Here is an 18,953-nt window from a genome sequence, read left to right on the forward strand (position 1 = left end):
GTACATACATTCATGACCAGTTCTATTTTTTAAGCCTTTTGATGTTCAAACATATCTCTCGGTATATGGCGTTTGGCAGGAGTAATTTCGTGAAAATGGAACGGAATTCGATGAACGTAAATATGTCATTAAGATGGTGGACCCACGTGTAGCCGCATAAACCCGTATATAGACACTTTCGTAAACATCAAGGGAACGTAGTAAACGTATTGGTGAGCCAAATGATACCTTATGAGAGTGAAACTTCCCTGGAATATATTCGGTAAATTAAAATACCCTCAGAAAGAGGTTTGTCCCAAGTTTTAACCCTCTACTGCATGAATGTTTTTTTATTTTAATTTTATGGAAAAAAATATATGTTTACCATTTACAGAATGGAGATTACAGCAAAAATATTTTTAAAATATAAACTTCATTTTGAAATTTTTTACTTAATAAAATTTATTTGTGCCATATAAGGCACAATATGCAGTTATCGGAAAATAAAAGTTATGTAATATAAAAATATATACAACTGAACATTTTCGTCCAGTAAAAAAAATATAAATTGGCAATAGGTAATATACACAAAACAATTATATTTTTGTTTATGTAATGATCATCAGGGGCTGCAAGAAATGGTTTCTGTAGCTTGCGCCGCGTATGGAACCCCATGCAGCTGCTGTCCTGGACTAATTTCGTTTGTGGAGGAAAGTCTAAAATGCTTTATGCCATATGTGTCACAGCATGCAGTAGAGGGTTAAAATAGCTAAGAAAACTGCCACTGCACTGTTGATAATACGTGTAGTCTCCTTCCCACACCCCAGGATGCTTACTAAGCCGACCAGCGTAGCGTAGTCGGATGCACACTGACTTACGGTGCGAGGGGTATTTGGTTCGAGTCCCGGGTGAGGCATGGGTGAAAATTTGTGTCTACATTCGTCACTTATTTATTGAAGTCAATGAAACTGTCACACTAAATTGTCAAGGTATAAGAAATAATAAATAAATAAATAAAGGGGGGACGTTTGATTGGCTTGTAATGAAAATTACGGGCCATCCAAACAATAAGAAAATATATATTTAAAAAATTAAAAAATTATCTCAGCTGTAGAACAATGGCTTGTAAACTTCAAGGGATGAGGTTAAAGTTGCGACAGTAGAAAAAACTTTTTCTCCTTTTTAATAACATTATAATGTAATAATATAATATGATGATAATAATATTGAGTCAGCTCAATACAGTTAAGTATTGTTTTTATGAAGTATTTTAAGACTGATTTCAGTAAGTGAAAACAAATATACAAACATATAGTTAATGTTAAAATATTTATTTTTAAAATGTTTCAGGTTAAGTTTTTAGTATTTCCATATAAAGATAACTTTTAACATGGACGAAAATTTTATCGTGTTACTGTTTAGTGAATTTCTACCAAATTGAGAGTATTTTAATAAAATTACTTGTCGAAAATCAGTCCAATGCCAGGGTTTATTGTTTTTTTTAATGTCTTTTATCGGAACCTTGCTGCCATTTTTGCATTATCGTGGAAAGCAACGTTTACGATTCAGGCATTGAATTCTAGCGGCGGGCGAAGAAATTAAGTGCGTGTGATCAGCGCCTAGAAATTTTTCTATGTACTTCAAAAGCGAATTTTTTATTGATCAATACATTTAACACTATTGACATTATTTTAAAGAATTATATTTAAATTTGGTGTCCGAGTTTCGTGTTATACGTTTATGTGCAACATGAAAGACATGAAAACACGTAAACTTGCTCGTTACGGACATTAGACTTTCGCACTGGCAAGTAATAAAAGACAAATATTTTTTTAAACATCGAAGTAAAATACGCTTACATTGCAACCTTGTATAATATCAGTTATTGGAGTTAACTTGTTGCAGTTTATACAACGTCCCGGTTTCTTGGACTCAGTCATTTCTGTAAACAAAATTCTGTAACAACAAAATTGGCTGATATTTTCAAAACCACTGTGCAGTTATACCCTGGTATCTCAATAAATATTAAATTCATCAACGTTGTGAAACGCACTGCATTTTAAATATCATTTCAATAAATCAATCGAATGAAATACGAGAAATTCAGAGAATGTAAGATCCACACCATTTTCTGAACGTGTAAAATCTAAAATGAGCTGTACTTTGACCTGAATAAATTCAGAAATTTATTTATTTTTGGCTAAAAGTTTAAAAGTTCCAAGGTAATAATGTTATTTAAAGTAGTATTTCAGTCGCCAGCAAGGAAAATTCAGGCGTCGTGGCAGCACGGAATCCGGGATTTGTAGAGCCCAGAACCCATCGTGCATAACCTGCCAAACCTTGTGTAGTTTGACACATTCGGTGTTAGTGTATGTTTACATTTTTGTTGTGTGATTTGGGTAAAAATACCCCTAGCTTGTATTTTTTTACACATTCCCTGTGCCAAAATTACTACATATTCATGTAATTTTACACAAAATGCAGGTCGGTATTCTAAAAAACCTTCATTGGCGTAAGAATGCACATTTTCCGCGTGGTTTTAAAATTCTTCTGATATATTTACACCCACAATATCCTTGTAAAATTTCATCGCAATAAAGTAAAATAAAACATTACGTTGTGATAATAACGCACCAACGGAGTGTGTTTAGTTTTACACAAACAGTATTCGTTTTTAAACAATGTAATCAATTTTAAATTTACTCGCTTTTCTTCCTTTGTGCTTATCAGGAGACAATCCATGTGCGAAGTTACCAAAAAAACGCGCAGTTGCACGCCAAATGTGAGTTAATATTCAAAAAACTTGTCATTGGGGTAAATTTAAGATTTATTTGGAAGTTTTACAACTGTATAATAACGCTGTTTTTTTCTGTAAATATAGAAATAAAAATTAAAGATTATTTTTATTCAGGTGAGGATTAGGTGGAAAAAAAGCTGTATCACTACGAAATGGTGTTCGCAGTAATATTTATTGGGTTGAGATTCTTGTCCGGGCTTTATACTCTGTGTGGTCCCATTTCCTCCGATATCTAAAGTTATTCATATACCGTTCCCTGAACAGCTTTCCAGTATTAACTGTGCACATTTATGAGTACAATAAAACAAAATGGCGTCGAATTATTAAATATTAGATTATCTTTTCGATTGGTTTTGAAAAAAAAAATATGCTTCAATCAAACATCAATTAATACATCGTGGGCTTAGTGGAAAAAGTCAGTAAGTCCAATTTCTGGAAAAAAAGACTTTTAGTTCACTTACCAAGTTTTGCTTGCCTAGAATAGCGTTATAATGGACTTGCCGAAATAAAGCTGGAAGAAAACGTCCACAATCATTCATTATTTGGACTTCCGAACGTTTTCTTGGCGAAGATATTGCCCTTAAAACTTCATCTGTGAAATTAACTCATTTTCACAAAAAACTGGACTTACCAACTTTTTTCACTAAGACCACGATATATAGTATGCCAAATTTCGTAAGAAATAATCAGAAATATGACAAGAAAAAAAAACCTACAGCCGTGTGTTGCGCAAAGTTACATACAACCATTTTATAAATGTAAGAAGAAGAAAAAAAATTGCTGTGTGCATCCACGCACGTCGGCATTCAGCTGGCGTCCTCGCACGCCAGTTTAATTATCTACGAACCCCCCATCCCACCACCGGAATGATACCATGGCTCGCAGGGAGACGGCCATCGTAGCGCTCCGCGCCTCGCAAATCGGCCTCATCTCCGTCACTTTCGCCGGCCTTCTGGGTCGCGGGTTGCCCCGCGGACGCAGTCGCACGCTAATGGAAGCAAGTTTCCTTCCATAGGTTGCGTCGTTGCGTCGAGACGGGAGTAACCCCTCCCTCCTTCACCCTTTTCCCCCCTCACCAACAACCCCCCTGCGGGTACACGAGTCTGCGAACAGGAGGAGAAGCACGATGGAGAGGGGAAGGCGGTAAGGAGTAGTTCATCCCGCCGCTTAACTTCGGTAGCGAACCGTAACAATCACAATACTCTCTCCACCATCTGCTCGTTCGGAGCTATTGGCCAATCCTACCTTTTGCTGCGGGAGTAAGATGGATGCACTGCTGAATGTTTTTTTTTTTTTTTTTTGTAAATTGGAACAGACATATTCAAGCAAAAAGTACTGATATTTGTAAAAAAAAAAAAATACGTTTCAATGAGAACAACCGCATCATTACAAAATAATGTGAACACTGGGCTCAAATTAATTGTTACTACCCGGAAAATTTATGCTCTGTGTTGTCCCAGTACTTCCAGTAGTTGTTTTTTTTTTTTTTTTTTTTTTTGTAAACCAATCCCTGACTATATTTCCAGTGTTAGCTGCACACATAAATAAGCACAGCAAAGAACTTATTTTCGATTTTTCTCGAAAAAAAAGTTTTTCATAAATTAAAAAAAAAATAACCGTAGCGTTGGGTTGTAAAAAAAAGTTTCAATATGTTTCTTGAAGTACAAATTTACAAAACCATTGTTCTTGGCCACTGGTTTCCAAAGGAATCTTTTTTAAAAGTACAGAAAATTATTTTCTACGTGCATGGTTGCCACGCGCTTTACAAATGAAACGCAAAACTTCATTAATCCACTTGAACAACTACACGAAATATTCAATAACTGTCTTGAACGATAAAATTAAAGGGTAAAATCCATATCGTAGGCTCTCGTGGTCAGAGTTTCCAACTGCATCTTGAAATTCTGGGTTTGTGGCCACGTCATTGATGGTTTACCCGGCGTTTCGCCATGCCAAGTTGCAGCCATCTTCAAGGCGAATTGATAAGGGCGGTTGACTACTGTTGTCAATCTTGCTTAGAGATTGTTATAAACAAGACACGCCGAAACATCGGAAACACCATAACTCATTAAGACGTGTTCTCAACCAAGAAGACAAGAAGTAGTAAAAAAATAAAGTACACATTAACAAACTGAAAAACCCATCCTAACAGAATTTTAATGGCGAGTCATTTTCTCGACATACCCTACCCGACTGCAAAGAAGGTTCTCTACAAAAATTAGATTCACAAATGCGTGGAGATATGTGAAATTTGCTTTATTCTTTTACTGCAGTCAGGATTGCAAATTTTGGTACTCTTTAATGACCTAGAAAACTAGAATCCGATGCCTAATATATAAAATAATATTTTAGCGAATCAAGTGTGACCGCGATAGGTGGAATTATGATACCTGCCATGAACTTCGGCTGGATTGTGCACACGTGTGCGCAGTCCTACCTGTTGCCAATAATCTTAATATATATAAATCCAGTGTCCTGATGTTTGTGTCCAGTGAACTCTTCACCAAGTCAACCGATTTCGATGATAATTGGCATTTATGTGTAATTTTTTCCAACTTGAGAGATAGGATAGTTTTTATTTCGATTAATGGTCTTAATAATTTATAATTAATAATAAATAATAAATTACCGATCGCCATGGGTAAACAAAACATCATATATCAATAAACATACAAACAGTAATTGTGTGACATTTCTCTATGTCCAACTCACTGTCATATAGCGGTATCCAGTTTGCTTTAACTCGCAGACAATAAAGCTCCATGTGTTTAGCCCGGGCAACGCCGGGTACTGCAGCTAGTTAACCAGCATTTGATAAGTGCACTGAAACATTTCTAATGAACACGAATCCTCAAGTTTTGGTTTTGGACTTTAGATTTTATATTTAAATTTTAAATTTTCAGTGGAGCGTTATTTTCATTCACGTTAATATTATTATCAATTAACAATGGTCGTATTTCAAACTTATATTTCGGAAAAAAATAACCAGAATATAGTTTTTTATTAATGTATAGTATTTTGCTTTTTGTGATGTATTTAAAAAATTTATATTTCAAAACGCATGAAATATACTTAATACTCAGATACAGCATGTTTATATTAAAAGTGGATTTTGCTTGCAATTAGATAAAGATTTAGCACATTTAAAGTGTGTGCTTGATTCTTTAAATTAATTAAAGTTAGTTGTTCATATCTATACAATTAAAGTAAAGTATTAATTATGTGCTACGTGTTATTTCTTTCGCCACAAATTAACAGAGAGTTTGAGTTAAAACCTCATATTGATGCCGGTACTAATGATGTAACCATATAATATAAAATGAAATTATTTTTTTTAATTTTAGCTGTCGAACTCCACATTAATGACTGTTTCGCTAAGTTGCTATAAATACGTAAAAACTCAGAAAGATATGCGTTGTCCGCTACCGGAAATTTGGTAAACATCAACTTTCATTGGCAGGATTTAATTTTAAGGAAATACACTTAATTTAAATTTCACGCGTATAAGTTAAGCACTATCATTATTCATGTATGTGTATGTCAATATTAATCTAATTTTCATTAACTGCTCAGGTCATTGTTAATAAGGTATTTCATAGGGGAGAAAAATTATAAATCTTCAGGTAAAAACGTTTCTAGTAACTGAAGTACATAATATCGTAATAGTGAAACGATTTAGTTCTTATGATTACAATATATTTTGCTACCCTACCATTTAAATGAGATTGATTAAAAAATGTTTTCTTGAAAACAGAATAGATCATGAGAAGTTGACTCAACCCTATCTTTCTTTAAAAATAATAAACAGAGCTTTCAAATGCATATTTTTATTCATGGTCTGCAGAAAAAAGTAAAATTTAAGATAGATTATCACACTATTATGATGGTGTTAATCGCTTTTGAAGATGACCGGAACCAGGTATGCTGAAACGTAGGGTACTTAAACTATAAGCCAAGAAATAATTACTGACAGTGGTCACGAATGCGTATCATCTAGATTCCCTACTACAAAGAAAAAATATATTTATGAACAATTACAAAAGATTCTTTTGGAAAACAGTTGCCAAAAATTAGTTGGTCATACTACAATAAAGATATTCTAACTTTGCTCAAAACATGGCTATGGTTATTTTGGCATATATTAGATACGTTTTTCGAGATAATGCTAAGGATTTCTTTCAAAAATTGGCCGAAAATGTTATATTTTAATTAATGTTTTATTCAAGTATATATATTTGTTAAAACATGGAAAAGACAATAGAATGTTCAAACAATTTCATTTTATTTTGTTCTATCGTGCTCATAAATTGTGAAGTTAATACTGGAAAGCTATTGAGGGAACGGTTTGCAAAAATACTTTGGTGGTTCTGGGACGACACAAGGCAAAAATGCCCAGGTAATAATCCTAACCCAGTATTACTGCAAACATTTTTTGTAGAGATACAGTTGTTTACTTGTAAATGTACAATTTTACAATTATCTGTAACTGCTTCCTAAAACGTATAGAAGTTAAAAAAAAAATACTGTATTAATGATCTAATCACGTGAATGATGAAATATTATACTGAGGGGTAAAAGTTACTTCGAATAAGTTGCACAACCATTGCTACGGTATTAACGGCAGGAGATGAGAAGACTTTTTTTGCTTCAACTACAACTGGTAAGAAGTTGCTGCTAATTAGCGTGAGTTCTTCAACACCGGTTGGCCTAGAGCCAAACTCACCTTCACTCACTACGCACTTTTCTTTCAATGAGAAGTAGCTCATATTAACGATGAAATACACAACCACAACAATATCGATTTTTATTTCATTAAATTGTTTATTATTATATAATAAAAAATTCATAATTAATAACTTTCTAGCTGTTTTCCTGAAATAGTTTTCAAGGACAGGATAATTCACACAGGTTGTTTTGATAAAAATAAATACATAATTAGCTTAAAAATATCTGTTTTATAAACGCTACCATGTGAACCACAGATTTAGGTTTATGTTCAGAAACAAGCAAAAACAATCAAACGAAATCACGTACTCAGAACCATGCAACGTATACCTGACCATTCAGCTACTTAGTCTTAGTTTAACGAAACCATTTAATTATTTTTTTGAATGATTTTTTAAAAAATAATTTTCAAAACCATTTAAAACATTATTTCTGACTTAAGTTAACGCATGGAAATCATTTACGACTTAAAAAAATAAATTTGAATTTATTTGTAACTTTGAAACCTTTTATGAAATCATAATTTAATAAATAATAAATTATCTCTGAGAACTTTTTTTTTTAATTTTAAGTCCATGGTCTGAGGTTATTTTTTTGAGTTAAATCATTTCTTACAGACACGACAAAAATATTTTATAGCACTAGATTTGGTTTGAAGGTATTTAACATGTGATTATTTAAAAAAATATATTTTAAAAAATTAAATTTAAATGACCGTCATACTACAACAGTTACGCTCTGTCAGATAATATTACGGTTAACATATAGTACAAGAAAGAGTTCACAGATCGTTGGGCCCGTAAACGACCGTCGAACCAATCCGCTGTCGGGATAGAAAGAAACGGTTCTCGCGAAACCCAAAGCTCAGAGCGAGCCGCCCTGCTGACATTAAACTCAGTTCAGGCGTTTCCTTCTCGGGTTCCATTGTCGTCGGAAGCGACGGCAAATGTCAGACTGACCATCCCCCGTCCAAGGACGGAGGGTCACTCCCGCGGCGAAGGGAACTGGTGCAGTCGCAGCCTCTCCCCTGAACCCCCCCTTCCCCAAGGCAGGCGTGATCTGGACCGGTATAAATACCGCCGCCGCACTGGATCAGGTCGTCTCTCGCCAGCCGACTTCAACCAGAGCAACATGACTCCGGTAGGTGTCTACATCGCACACTGTTCCACGTATTCTGCTTCAACCTTACCAACAACACTGGTCACAAATCATCTAGTGATCTGTGTCAATTTACTGCTATCTTCGCGAATTTACCGACACTGACTTCGCTTACTTCGAACTTGGTATAGCAGCAAAAATAATTCAAAAACTGTTAATTCTTCAGCTAGGAAAACTCTTTATTCGGTCCACTTGTGTGTGAAACTTCGTTTTTAAAACGAAATATTCACCGGCGTAGTTTTCACGAAGCTTCTGTTATTTTTTAATCGCGAAGAACTCTTAGTTTATTGCAGTTAAATTCTTCGTTGGAAAGTCAGTGAATTTCCTTTTGATTGTAATTTTTAACCGTGCAGTCGGGGCCTCGGTGTCTTTTGGCGTTGCAGACATTCTCGTAATTTCATAAATAGATTAGCAATGATACTTGAATCATTGGTGCATTACTCGTTTACGAATATCTCAGAGCCGTACGAGCGTAAGTCCAAATTTGGCTGAATTTGGTTCTCTCGCAGGTTCGTATCATAAAAGGTTAGTTTTCTATCGACCCGTTACATCGCAACTTACTAAAAAAAATTTTCCTGAAGCATTTCGTTGATCCACACGAATGTTTTTTTACTAGTGGGTATTGAAAAAATTTCCTCGCTTTTGTTGACGACATGTACAAATATGAGGGTTGATAGAAAAAAAGTTGGATATTACTGAAAGAGAAATGTATCCAATTTTAACTTCGAATTTTTGGTTCCGAGGTAAAAAAAAAATAAGGTTTTGCTTTACTTTTGTATTTATTATCTTAGTATAAGAGCAAAATAAGATTTATTTACTATTCAAAATTATTTACTATTTCTATGCTTAGCCTTGTAAAAGAAAAAATTTCAACCGTGGTGTATTTATAAACTTATATTTTTTTAATTATACAAAGGAATATTAACATAACGTATGCAAAATTAATAACGCCAGGAAAAAAAGTCTAGTTATGAGCCCTTACTTGCGTTTACGTCTGTATGATGCATCGAACCAATACTCTCTGTGGTTCATACATGACGGAATACTACAGTTGTTGCTTTCATGTTGCACTAACTATGTAACTCTAATTATCAGGCTTAGATGGATTAGTGGTACTTAAGAGACACAATCATTGTGGCATTTCTAGCTGTGGTTAGTACTTGGAGGAACGTCTGATCGTTGGCCTTCATTGCATTTTATTGCATCCGTCATCTGGCATCGGGGAGTTACGAATGGTGATAAGACATTTAATGTTAGAAATTTATATCTGTGTTTCCATCTGGTGGGAGTGGGCCTGACCCTGTGGGAAAGATGATTGTCCCTTGAGGTGTCGGAGCTGTTGCCGGCCCTAGTTATCCGAGACATGATCCGACAGGTGCACATAATGGGTGCAAGGATGCGAACACATAGCCACTCCGCACCAAGTGGCAATCATCTGCCTCCACATGGGCACCGCTGTTGGGGGCGAATCGTGGTGACTATGTTGGGATGGGTAGACTGAACCTCTAGTCATAGCATTGCCTTAACTAAAGAGGACAATGCCAGGCGTAACCCTGCCTCAGTTGCATCATCAGATACATGAAAGGAACCATAAATGGTGAATTAGCTGAATCTGCGGGCAACCTTTCTGGGGGGTTCGACTGCCGAGCCTTGGTGTCTTGGCCCCAAAGGGCCCCATAGTGAATGGATCAGGTCTGTGGTAATGGTAAGGACCGAGAATGGCGCCAGCGTGTTCGGGGGCACCCGGGATTAAAAAAAGAGCTGTAAACTTCTAGACTGGGAGTAATACGTTCCCCTAGGCCATAGGTCGGTGGAGGTACCGAGGTAACTCCGAGGCCCTCCAGCCCACGCAAGGCTGGTCTGTCATGTCTAGGCAGGGTTTTCTGCGGTCGCCACCGGATAAGTTCAGGCACGTCTGGGCCTTAATCGGCTGTAAATCTGTCGGGCCGAGGTACAGCAGGTCGGAGGGTAGTTAGAGGAGACGAGGACTTCCAGTGGAGTAATTCTGAAGAGTGGCAGTCAGATAGCCTGTTGGCGAACGGTCTGTCGTATTGACGTCACGTTGGTAGTAGTACAGTAAGAATCCATGAATGATTGAATGGTGTCCCGATGAGTTTTTCTCCAAGGCCCAGGAATCTGATTGGGTAGGACTCGTACTTGGAAGCGGTGCACCGATCGCTTGGAGCAGGCTTCAAGGGTTCTCTATCCCGATGCGGAGTCGACGTGGTGAACGACGACACAGCTCCGGTACTAGTCTGGAAAGCTAGGATGGTTTGGAAAGAACCTCCACCGGACCTCGGTTTCACTGGGTGATTGAGGGGTCCCAATGTAATAGTTGTAGAACGGGGTAGGCGCCAGCAGTGCTGATAACGTCTTAAGGGCTTAGGACGCAGTCAATTGTCTGGTTAACTTAGTGAGGCAGGGGGTGAATGTGGTGTGTATGCTAAGATGGGTAGCCTCGGCCTCTGGACACAGCTGTATCTATAAAACATCTCCCGTTTGCGTATCCACGCCCGTGGGGCTCCCAGGCCGGTAGGGACTAGGCTTAGAGGGCTGGGTTACCAAAACAAAGTGGAGAGCAATCCCTTAATCAGTTAACTTTACTTACTGTGTGTCTATCTGTGGGTGGCCCTGACTCCTCCGGGAGAAGGTGCCTGCCACTAGAGGTGTTGGGGCTGTTGTCGGCTCCAGTATCCGAGCCAGGATCCAACAAGGTCACGGAAAGGGTGCCTACTCGTGTCACCAAGGATGTTCATCCTCAGATGTTTAGAAAGAGGCATCAGGTGAGGCAGAAAAGCCCTTCTGTGACGACCCAATTGTGGAAAGGCAAGTCTGGGGGCTTTTGCTGTGGAAATGGCAACAACCGGGCTGTAAGCGGTAAGCTCCGAGGGGCTGGCCCTACATAACCAGTTCCCAAAGCGTTTCCTGCTTCCCGAGACCATGTCAGTTGCCGTGGTTGTTCACAGGCTAACAGATGGCACAAGTCTGAAAGTGCTTGAAGAATCTAGGCATTAGTGCGGGGAGGTGCTTGTTGATGCTGGGACTCCCCGATACCAGCCTAGGTCACATGGTAAGGACTCGCACTAGCAGTTGGTGGCTCTGATCACTTGGAGCATGCCCGGAGGTGTCTCCTCCCCTCTGATAGGCGAACGGAGTGTGCGGCGACACAACTCCGGTGCTGGCCTGGACAGCTATTTGAGGTTGGATGCACCTCTGCCAGATCACAGGTTCTCTGGGACACAGGTTAGCCGAATGGTTAAGGGAGGGGGGGGGGGGTTGGTTCGTTGATGCTGAGATTGGTTGCCTCGGCCTATCATTGTAGCTCCTCCTCAAACGCCTCCAAGTTGCTATGAAATTAACGTATTCATTTCCCCGTGGCTCTAGGGATCACGTGTTGGTGACGATACAGCCTACCCCAGGGAGAAGTCGCCATCCAAATCCAGCTGAGTTAGTTTGTTACATACTTGAAGGGGTTACATTAAAAAATATATGTAAGTTACTAGAGCCACGGTGAATGCATGGTGTAAAGATAGCGCGATATATCAGGAATTGTTAAATCACATTTCTGTGACACATGTTATCGGGACAAAGTATTTTTTGTTTGTTTTTGGTATTGATAAAAAAACAGAATTTGAAATAAACTACTTGTTATTGTTCTGTGGAGTATAATATGTGTATGCTTTATCCTAGAGCTAATAGTTAGTCGTTTGTCCTTGTAGATAAAAGTTGGATTGGTTTTCTTCTAAGAGCATACTTGCAGAAATATCATCTCGTTTTAAAAACATATAATGCTATGTACTCATTCCCGATCATTGGCTGCTGACTTGTGAGGCTTCTGAACTAAGTAACTTGTGAGTAGATACTTTTTTGATTGATGGTTACTAATTTGTTAAAAGTACCCCAGATTAACGGTTAACCAAAATGAGAAGAACCACAAGGATATAGTTATTAGTACTTTAGCATTTCACTATTTGAATTTTCAATTTTTTTAGGTGTCTACTTACAGTTTATGTTCGAAGTAAGTATAAGATCACACATAGAATATTTGATATTGCCCTGCTTGTCTATTTTTCTGTGAAAAATTAAATTAAATTTATGGAAAAATAACAGTTAAATAGTGACTGGCATGTCATTTAAAGTGCAGGTCGATTTCAATTGAAATTTAAGTTCCGATTTTTGCTTGAAAAAATTGTTTCAAAATGTTTATTTTAAAATTTCCCAGAGAATACCCTCCGAACGTCCTTTCCTCTGGGGGCCTTTCCTTCCACCTTGCCAGGCCTACGGTAAGGGGCCGTCTTGGGTAAGATATTAGAATCAATCAAAAGTAAATGGGCCCGGGCCCTGCAACGTTTTGGGCCCGTCACTGTGTAGCTCGAGAAGCCTAAGATGTACATCAAGTTCTGTCCCTGCCCGAACAAGTCCCGAATATTCACCTTCAGCCAACCTCGTGATCGTGATTTGTTTTATTTTCGCGCAGGAGAAATTAATTCAAATATTAAAAGTGGTCGGTTAGGATTACCTACGTTAGAAAACTTTAAAACACTGTGGACGGTTGGTTAGGTTAGTATAGCTTCATTGAAATAAACAGATAAATGTAGATATACGTATATAAATGAACCCGAGGCTGGCCGAAGGTGAAATATTCGGGCGTGTTCCGGGAAGGGACAGAACTTGACGTACATCTTAGGCTTCCAGTGTAGATACCAGTCTGTGTATTCAATGGCGTTCTCTCGCTTCCCACAGTTGGCACTGCTGGTCCTGGTCGGCGCGGCGGCCGCTGGTCGCCTGGAGAACACTTACCTACCTCCGTCGTCGGCGGCGACAGCCGGGGGCGCCCCTGGCTCCATCGCCGCCCCTTTCGGCGGACCTGGTGCGGTCGGGGTCTTTGGCCGGCTGCCCGGAGCTGGGGTCTACCCTGGAGTTGGTGCTTATCCCGGAGCTGGTGCTTACTCCGGAGCTGGTGCTTACACCGGAGCTGGGGCCTACACCGGAGCTGGGGCCTACACCGGAGCTGGGGCCTACCCCGGAGCTAGGGTCTACCCTGGTGTTGGCGCTTACCCCGGAGTTGGGGCTTACCCCGGAGTTGGGGCTTACCCTGGAGTTGGTGCTTACCCCGGAGCCGGTGCTTACTCCGGAGCCGGTGCCTACTCCGGCGCCGGAGCGCGCGCCCCGTCAGGCCCCCAGGTGCCCATCCTCAAGTACGACAGCGTCAACAACGGAGACGGCAGCTACTCATACGAGTGAGTGTTCCACGTAGGTTTTTAGTCTGTGGTGTCGGGCGTCTGTTCCCGAAGTTGAGGTCAACTTGTTTTCAAATACGCGAACTTGAAAAAGTAAAAAAAAAAAAAAAAAAATGACTTAGTTAACTGAGTAATGTCAAACAAGCATGATAACATCACGCATGCAAAGAAAATTAGCGTTGAAATTTATTATTAACAACAAAACCATAATTTGCTATCCACGTATGATGAAAGGGTATGGGGAGTTTTGAAAAAAATTGCATACGCCAACTACCTTTCTTCTTGCAAATTACAAATAAACACCCACGTCACAACCTCTCTCGGTGCTCTCTGCGGGACACGCATAGCATAACCTTTTTGAGTTCCGGGTTTAGGCCTTATCTGGATATGCACGATATACCTTGAAGATGACTGCATTAAATCATGCCGAAATGTCAGGCACACCTTTACACGTGCCCTAAAACCCGGAAGCAGATTATATGTTATTTACCCTGGCCACGAAATACTACTATATTGATTTAATGACTGTATAGGTAGATGCAAGATTATATGGTGAATTGTAATAAAACAGAAATTACAGAAATATAGTCAGCACACCGCCAAACACCTCATAACTCCGAAATCTAGCAAAATTCACCTCAAATACATAATTTAAGCTATTAAAATATAAAATTAATCTAATTTACTTTAGTTTGGTTATTGTTTATAATAGTATAAAAAATAGAGAAATTAATTTTTTAGTTTCTATTTATGGTTTTTTTTAAGTAAATAAAAGCAGTCTTTAACTGATTGCATACAGATATGGGTAGAGGCCTGCAGAGGAACATCACAGTGAAATTCAATAAGTTAATAAAATAATTTTGGGAATTTTAAAATTGCATACAGATTTCATTTATTTTTATTTATTTGTTGAATACATTCTCATCCGTTAATGTTGTATAAATATTTAAAGTTTCTTACCACGAATTATCAGTGCAATTGTGCTTGATAGGTACTTATTATTGTGAGAGTTTCAATTTTTATCGACGAAAAAGATGAAATCTTTTTTTTTTTTAATTTAGAAATCAGCTCCTTTGTAAGACTATAAAATCTTGGCTGTATGTAAATAATTGGCAGGAGCTGTAGTGTACTGATTTCAGTACTAGTCGGTGCTGTTTTGAGACGAAAGGTACGAAGGAGTTGATTGTCCGCGCCGCAGGTACGCGACAGCCAACGGCATCGCGGCCGGCGAGGCGGGAGTGCTGAAGAACGCCGGCGTGCCCGGGGCCGAGGCAGAGGCCGTTCAGGGCTCCTACACCTACACCGACAACGAGGGAAACACCTTCACCGTCTCCTACACCGCCGACGAGAACGGCTTCCAGCCGCAGGGCGCCCACCTGCCCACCCCGCCGCCCATCCCGGAGGCCATCCTCAGGTCGCTGGAGCAGAACGCCGCTGAGGAGGCGGCGGCCGCGCGCTATCCCGGAGCCGGCGCTCCCGGAGCCGCATATGGCGCTCCCGGAGCCGGGTTCCCCGGAGCCGGTTTCCCCGGAGCCTACGTCGCTCCGCTGCCTTCCTTCAAGCGTCCCGGCTTCGGCGCCAAGACCGGCTACTCGTACCCGAAACCCGGCAAATAGGCAACCCGACCTCACCACCTCTGAAGTTGCGACTCGGAAAAAAAAAACCGAAGGCCTCTAGCACTTCATCTCTCTTCCTCGCTGGCGACCGTCTCATTTAAGCTACACCCACATGTTCGGTGACGCTATGTCTGTACGGCACGGAGAAGGTACAACACTTCTTTTGTACAACACCAAAATTTGAGCCTTGGCAATGTTTTTTTTCCTGCTGGAATCATTTCGGTACATTTTGGCTTTTTTTTTTTATCTTCAAAATAACCTCGAATTATTATTATTTTCTGTCTTTTTCAAATTGGTAGATACATGCACCGGAATTTATCCACCGATTCTTCTCAACCTGTATTCGACTTAGCTAAATCTGCACAGACTTTGCTGGAGCGCAAGATGCTTCAGTATTTTGAGTTCTTGATGGTCGGGACGTTTTCAGTTTCTTTTGGAGCCAAAATTTCGGGTGGATGAAACTTATTTCAGTAACCTTCAAAGACGTACGATACGACCACATTTCAACTAGGTACAATTGCGTGGGTCACAATCAGTATATTCACTGCAAATGATCCTAACATCACAAAAGCCTTTAGTGACTCTGTTTACTTGTACAGTATAGTAAAAGGGAAGACTACAGCTTACTGTCATGTGATACTAGTGTTTGACATGATATATGCATTAAGATATATTATGTTGTTAACCAAAATTTGCTATATTATGTTTTCCTATATTCGAATTTGTGATAAACCATAGACAGCGGGTTCTTTCTAAACCATTATCCGGAAACTTCACACTCTTAATTTCTGGTGTAAGGCTCATTACCATATTACGCCCTGGATCGGAATGGAACAATATAAGCGTCTGTGTAAAAAAAAATTGCATTACAAAATTTCCGTTACTGGAAAATTCATTACAGAAAATGCATACATCAATAATTAACCATTTCTTTAGTTAACATTAAAATGTGTAGTAATTTTGATACAAAATTCACTCCCAAAAATTTTCGTCAAATGATAAAAGTCTAAATATTCAAAGGCTTAATCGTTATGCTAAAATACAGCGGGATTAATAACATGAAGTGCTTTGCCATTCGGTTTTGAATCCTTCGAGAAAAAAAACCACGGCACAGTCAAAGATGATGATCTTACTTCCAACAGTTAATGAATGGTGCTAACAAAATCTAATATTGTAAATAGCATGTAGCAATCGAAGTCTGAAAGTTTTCTGTGATTTGTTCCACACATTTCCAGTTAACTTTCAGGGTTCATAGAACTAACTGTCTATTTGTTAGAATGTTTAGATTAACGTTTCAAATGTGATATTACTATTTTTATACGTAAATTATAAATGTTATTGTACTATGTGTGAAATGCAATAAATATATGTACAATTGGTACTAAATATGAATTGGACTGTTACTTCTTTAAAACCCCAAGACATATATATTAAATCTGAGTTCAGTGAACTGGACAATTATACGACTTGGTTCTTAATTTATTTACTTCACTTAAGCAGTGAAACTGATTATCTGAACTTATTTTTGAATGGTAATAAATGACTAAAACAAATAAATCGTAAATTATAAAATAATTTGCAGTCAGGCTGCTACAAAATATCCCACTAATATTACAAATGTGAAAGTTTGGATGGATGGATGGATGGATGGATGGATGGATGGATGGATGGATGGATGGATGGATGGATGGATGGATGGATGGATGGATGGATGGATGGATGGATGGATGTATGGATGGATGGATGGATGTTTGTTACTCAATCACGCCAGAACGGCTGAACGGATCTGGATGAAATTCGGCACAGAGATATATTATAGTCTGGATTAACACTTAGACCACATATTAATATGAAATACCATCCCTAAGGGAGTAAAAAAGTGATAATTATGTTTTATAACAGAAAAAATCATAGGTCATAGACATACAAATAGTGAGTGAGTTCATTTCTCTATGTCTGCCACACGATCATAATACACATAGTAAGGTCTGGCAAATTCATATTCTTCTCCTTGGTGAGACCAGTCCGCTTAGTGGAGCTCGCAGCGGCTAGCAAAATAAAGGCGCTTATAACAGTTTAGTTCTTATTTCCGTCAATAGATAGAGTTACCTTGAATTTTTTTTACGCGTCGTCGTTTTACGCGTTTATCAATGTCTCGAATTTTCGTTTGTTTGTGCCCTATGCGTTCCTATACCATTCATCCGATTGCGATAAAATTTTGGTGACTTATTCGCATGCCCGCGAAGGTTTCTGAAAGGGTACAACAACAGTTGGAGCACGAAGCATTTCAACAAATTTGTGTGTTTCATATAGTTTAGCAGCAGTTCGTGTGTTTTCGGTGCATGAGTGCACACGCATTACAGGATTGAAATGAATTAAATAGAAACAGCGATAATTCACAGAATTGAACTGAATAAAAAACAAACAGAGATATTTCAGTTCGTGTGTGATATAAACAATAGGTATCCCAAGTGTCGTTTCAAAAAATGAGTTTATTTCATATTATATAGCGGCACTTCGTCTGACGCATGACACAATTTAATTAAACATAAAAAAGAGACAGAGATAGAGTGCTGGATATAGAGTGAGATAGAGCGAGTTATAGAGAAAGAAATTAGGTTAGATAAAGAGATATATAGATGTATAGATCTATATAGAGATTCTTATATATAAGATATAGAGATAGTGGGAGGTATAGATGTATATAAATAGATATATAGAAATTATTAGAGATACAGAGATACATATATATATATATATATAGAGAGAGAGAGAGAGAGAGAGAGATTGATAGATGATTGTATAGGTGTAACTACTTCAAACATATTACAAAAACAAAACTGAATGAGGCATTGCAATGCATGCCGATCATTAGCCAGATAATGGAATATTTTCTATATCAGTAATCTTTTATTTTTCAGATTTTTTCTATGGTGATTTATAAAGTCTATATTAAATACAGACCATCAATTTATATATATATGTAAATAACTATACACTGGCAGAACAACGTCTGTCGGGATCTGAAAGTGATCTAAATTATTTTGCACACTTGACATTCAGATTAAGAATACAATTACTGACTACATCTTATTTCCAAAAAGGTCCACTTCACCCTGTGTTCAGCCCGGGCAGCGCCGGGTACTGCAGCTAGTTATTCAATAAATTTCTCCTCGATAAAGGGCTATGTTTGAAGAACCAAGGATATGTTTCCGTTCTTTTCAAAACGAATGGTACCCCTCATACTGCGTTAAATCATTCTTAACATTATGGCTGCTTATTATGTTGGTATTGAGTAAAATTCGTTACAAACAGTAAAAATACTTAAAAGCATCTCATAAATTCCCGAATCCTCTTATTTTACTTCATAAGAATATTTTGTATTACAAATTAATTTTTTAAAACAATATTTATTCATTCCATCGAGTTTTATAAAGT

General features: G+C 38.3%; 1 protein-coding gene across 1 annotated transcript; it reads left to right on the forward strand.

Moving 5' to 3' along the window:
- Nucleotides 1–8,603: 8,603 nt before the first annotated feature.
- LOC134539904 (pupal cuticle protein 36-like) lies at nt 8,604–16,907 on the forward strand. The gene is made up of 3 exons (XM_063382252.1): nt 8,604–8,641; nt 13,403–13,899; nt 15,098–16,907. The coding sequence occupies exons 1-3, from the start codon at nt 8,633–8,635 to the stop codon at nt 15,513–15,515; spliced, it is 924 nt and encodes a 307-aa protein (XP_063238322.1). The 5' UTR covers nt 8,604–8,632; the 3' UTR covers nt 15,516–16,907.
- The last annotated feature ends 2,046 nt before the right edge of the window (nt 16,908–18,953 follow it).

The sequence above is a fragment of the Bacillus rossius genome, chromosome 16, assembly GCF_032445375.1.
Source record: "Bacillus rossius redtenbacheri isolate Brsri chromosome 16, Brsri_v3, whole genome shotgun sequence".
Taxonomy (NCBI): domain Eukaryota; kingdom Metazoa; phylum Arthropoda; class Insecta; order Phasmatodea; family Bacillidae; genus Bacillus; species Bacillus rossius.

What these genes read in the sequence shown, in the direction of transcription:
- LOC134539904 (XM_063382252.1), top strand. An exon ending in GACGGCAGCTACTCATACGA is followed by an intron (nt 13,900 to 15,097) that starts GTGAGTGTTCCA and finishes TCCGCGCCGCAG; the next exon opens with GTACGCGACAGCCAACGGCA.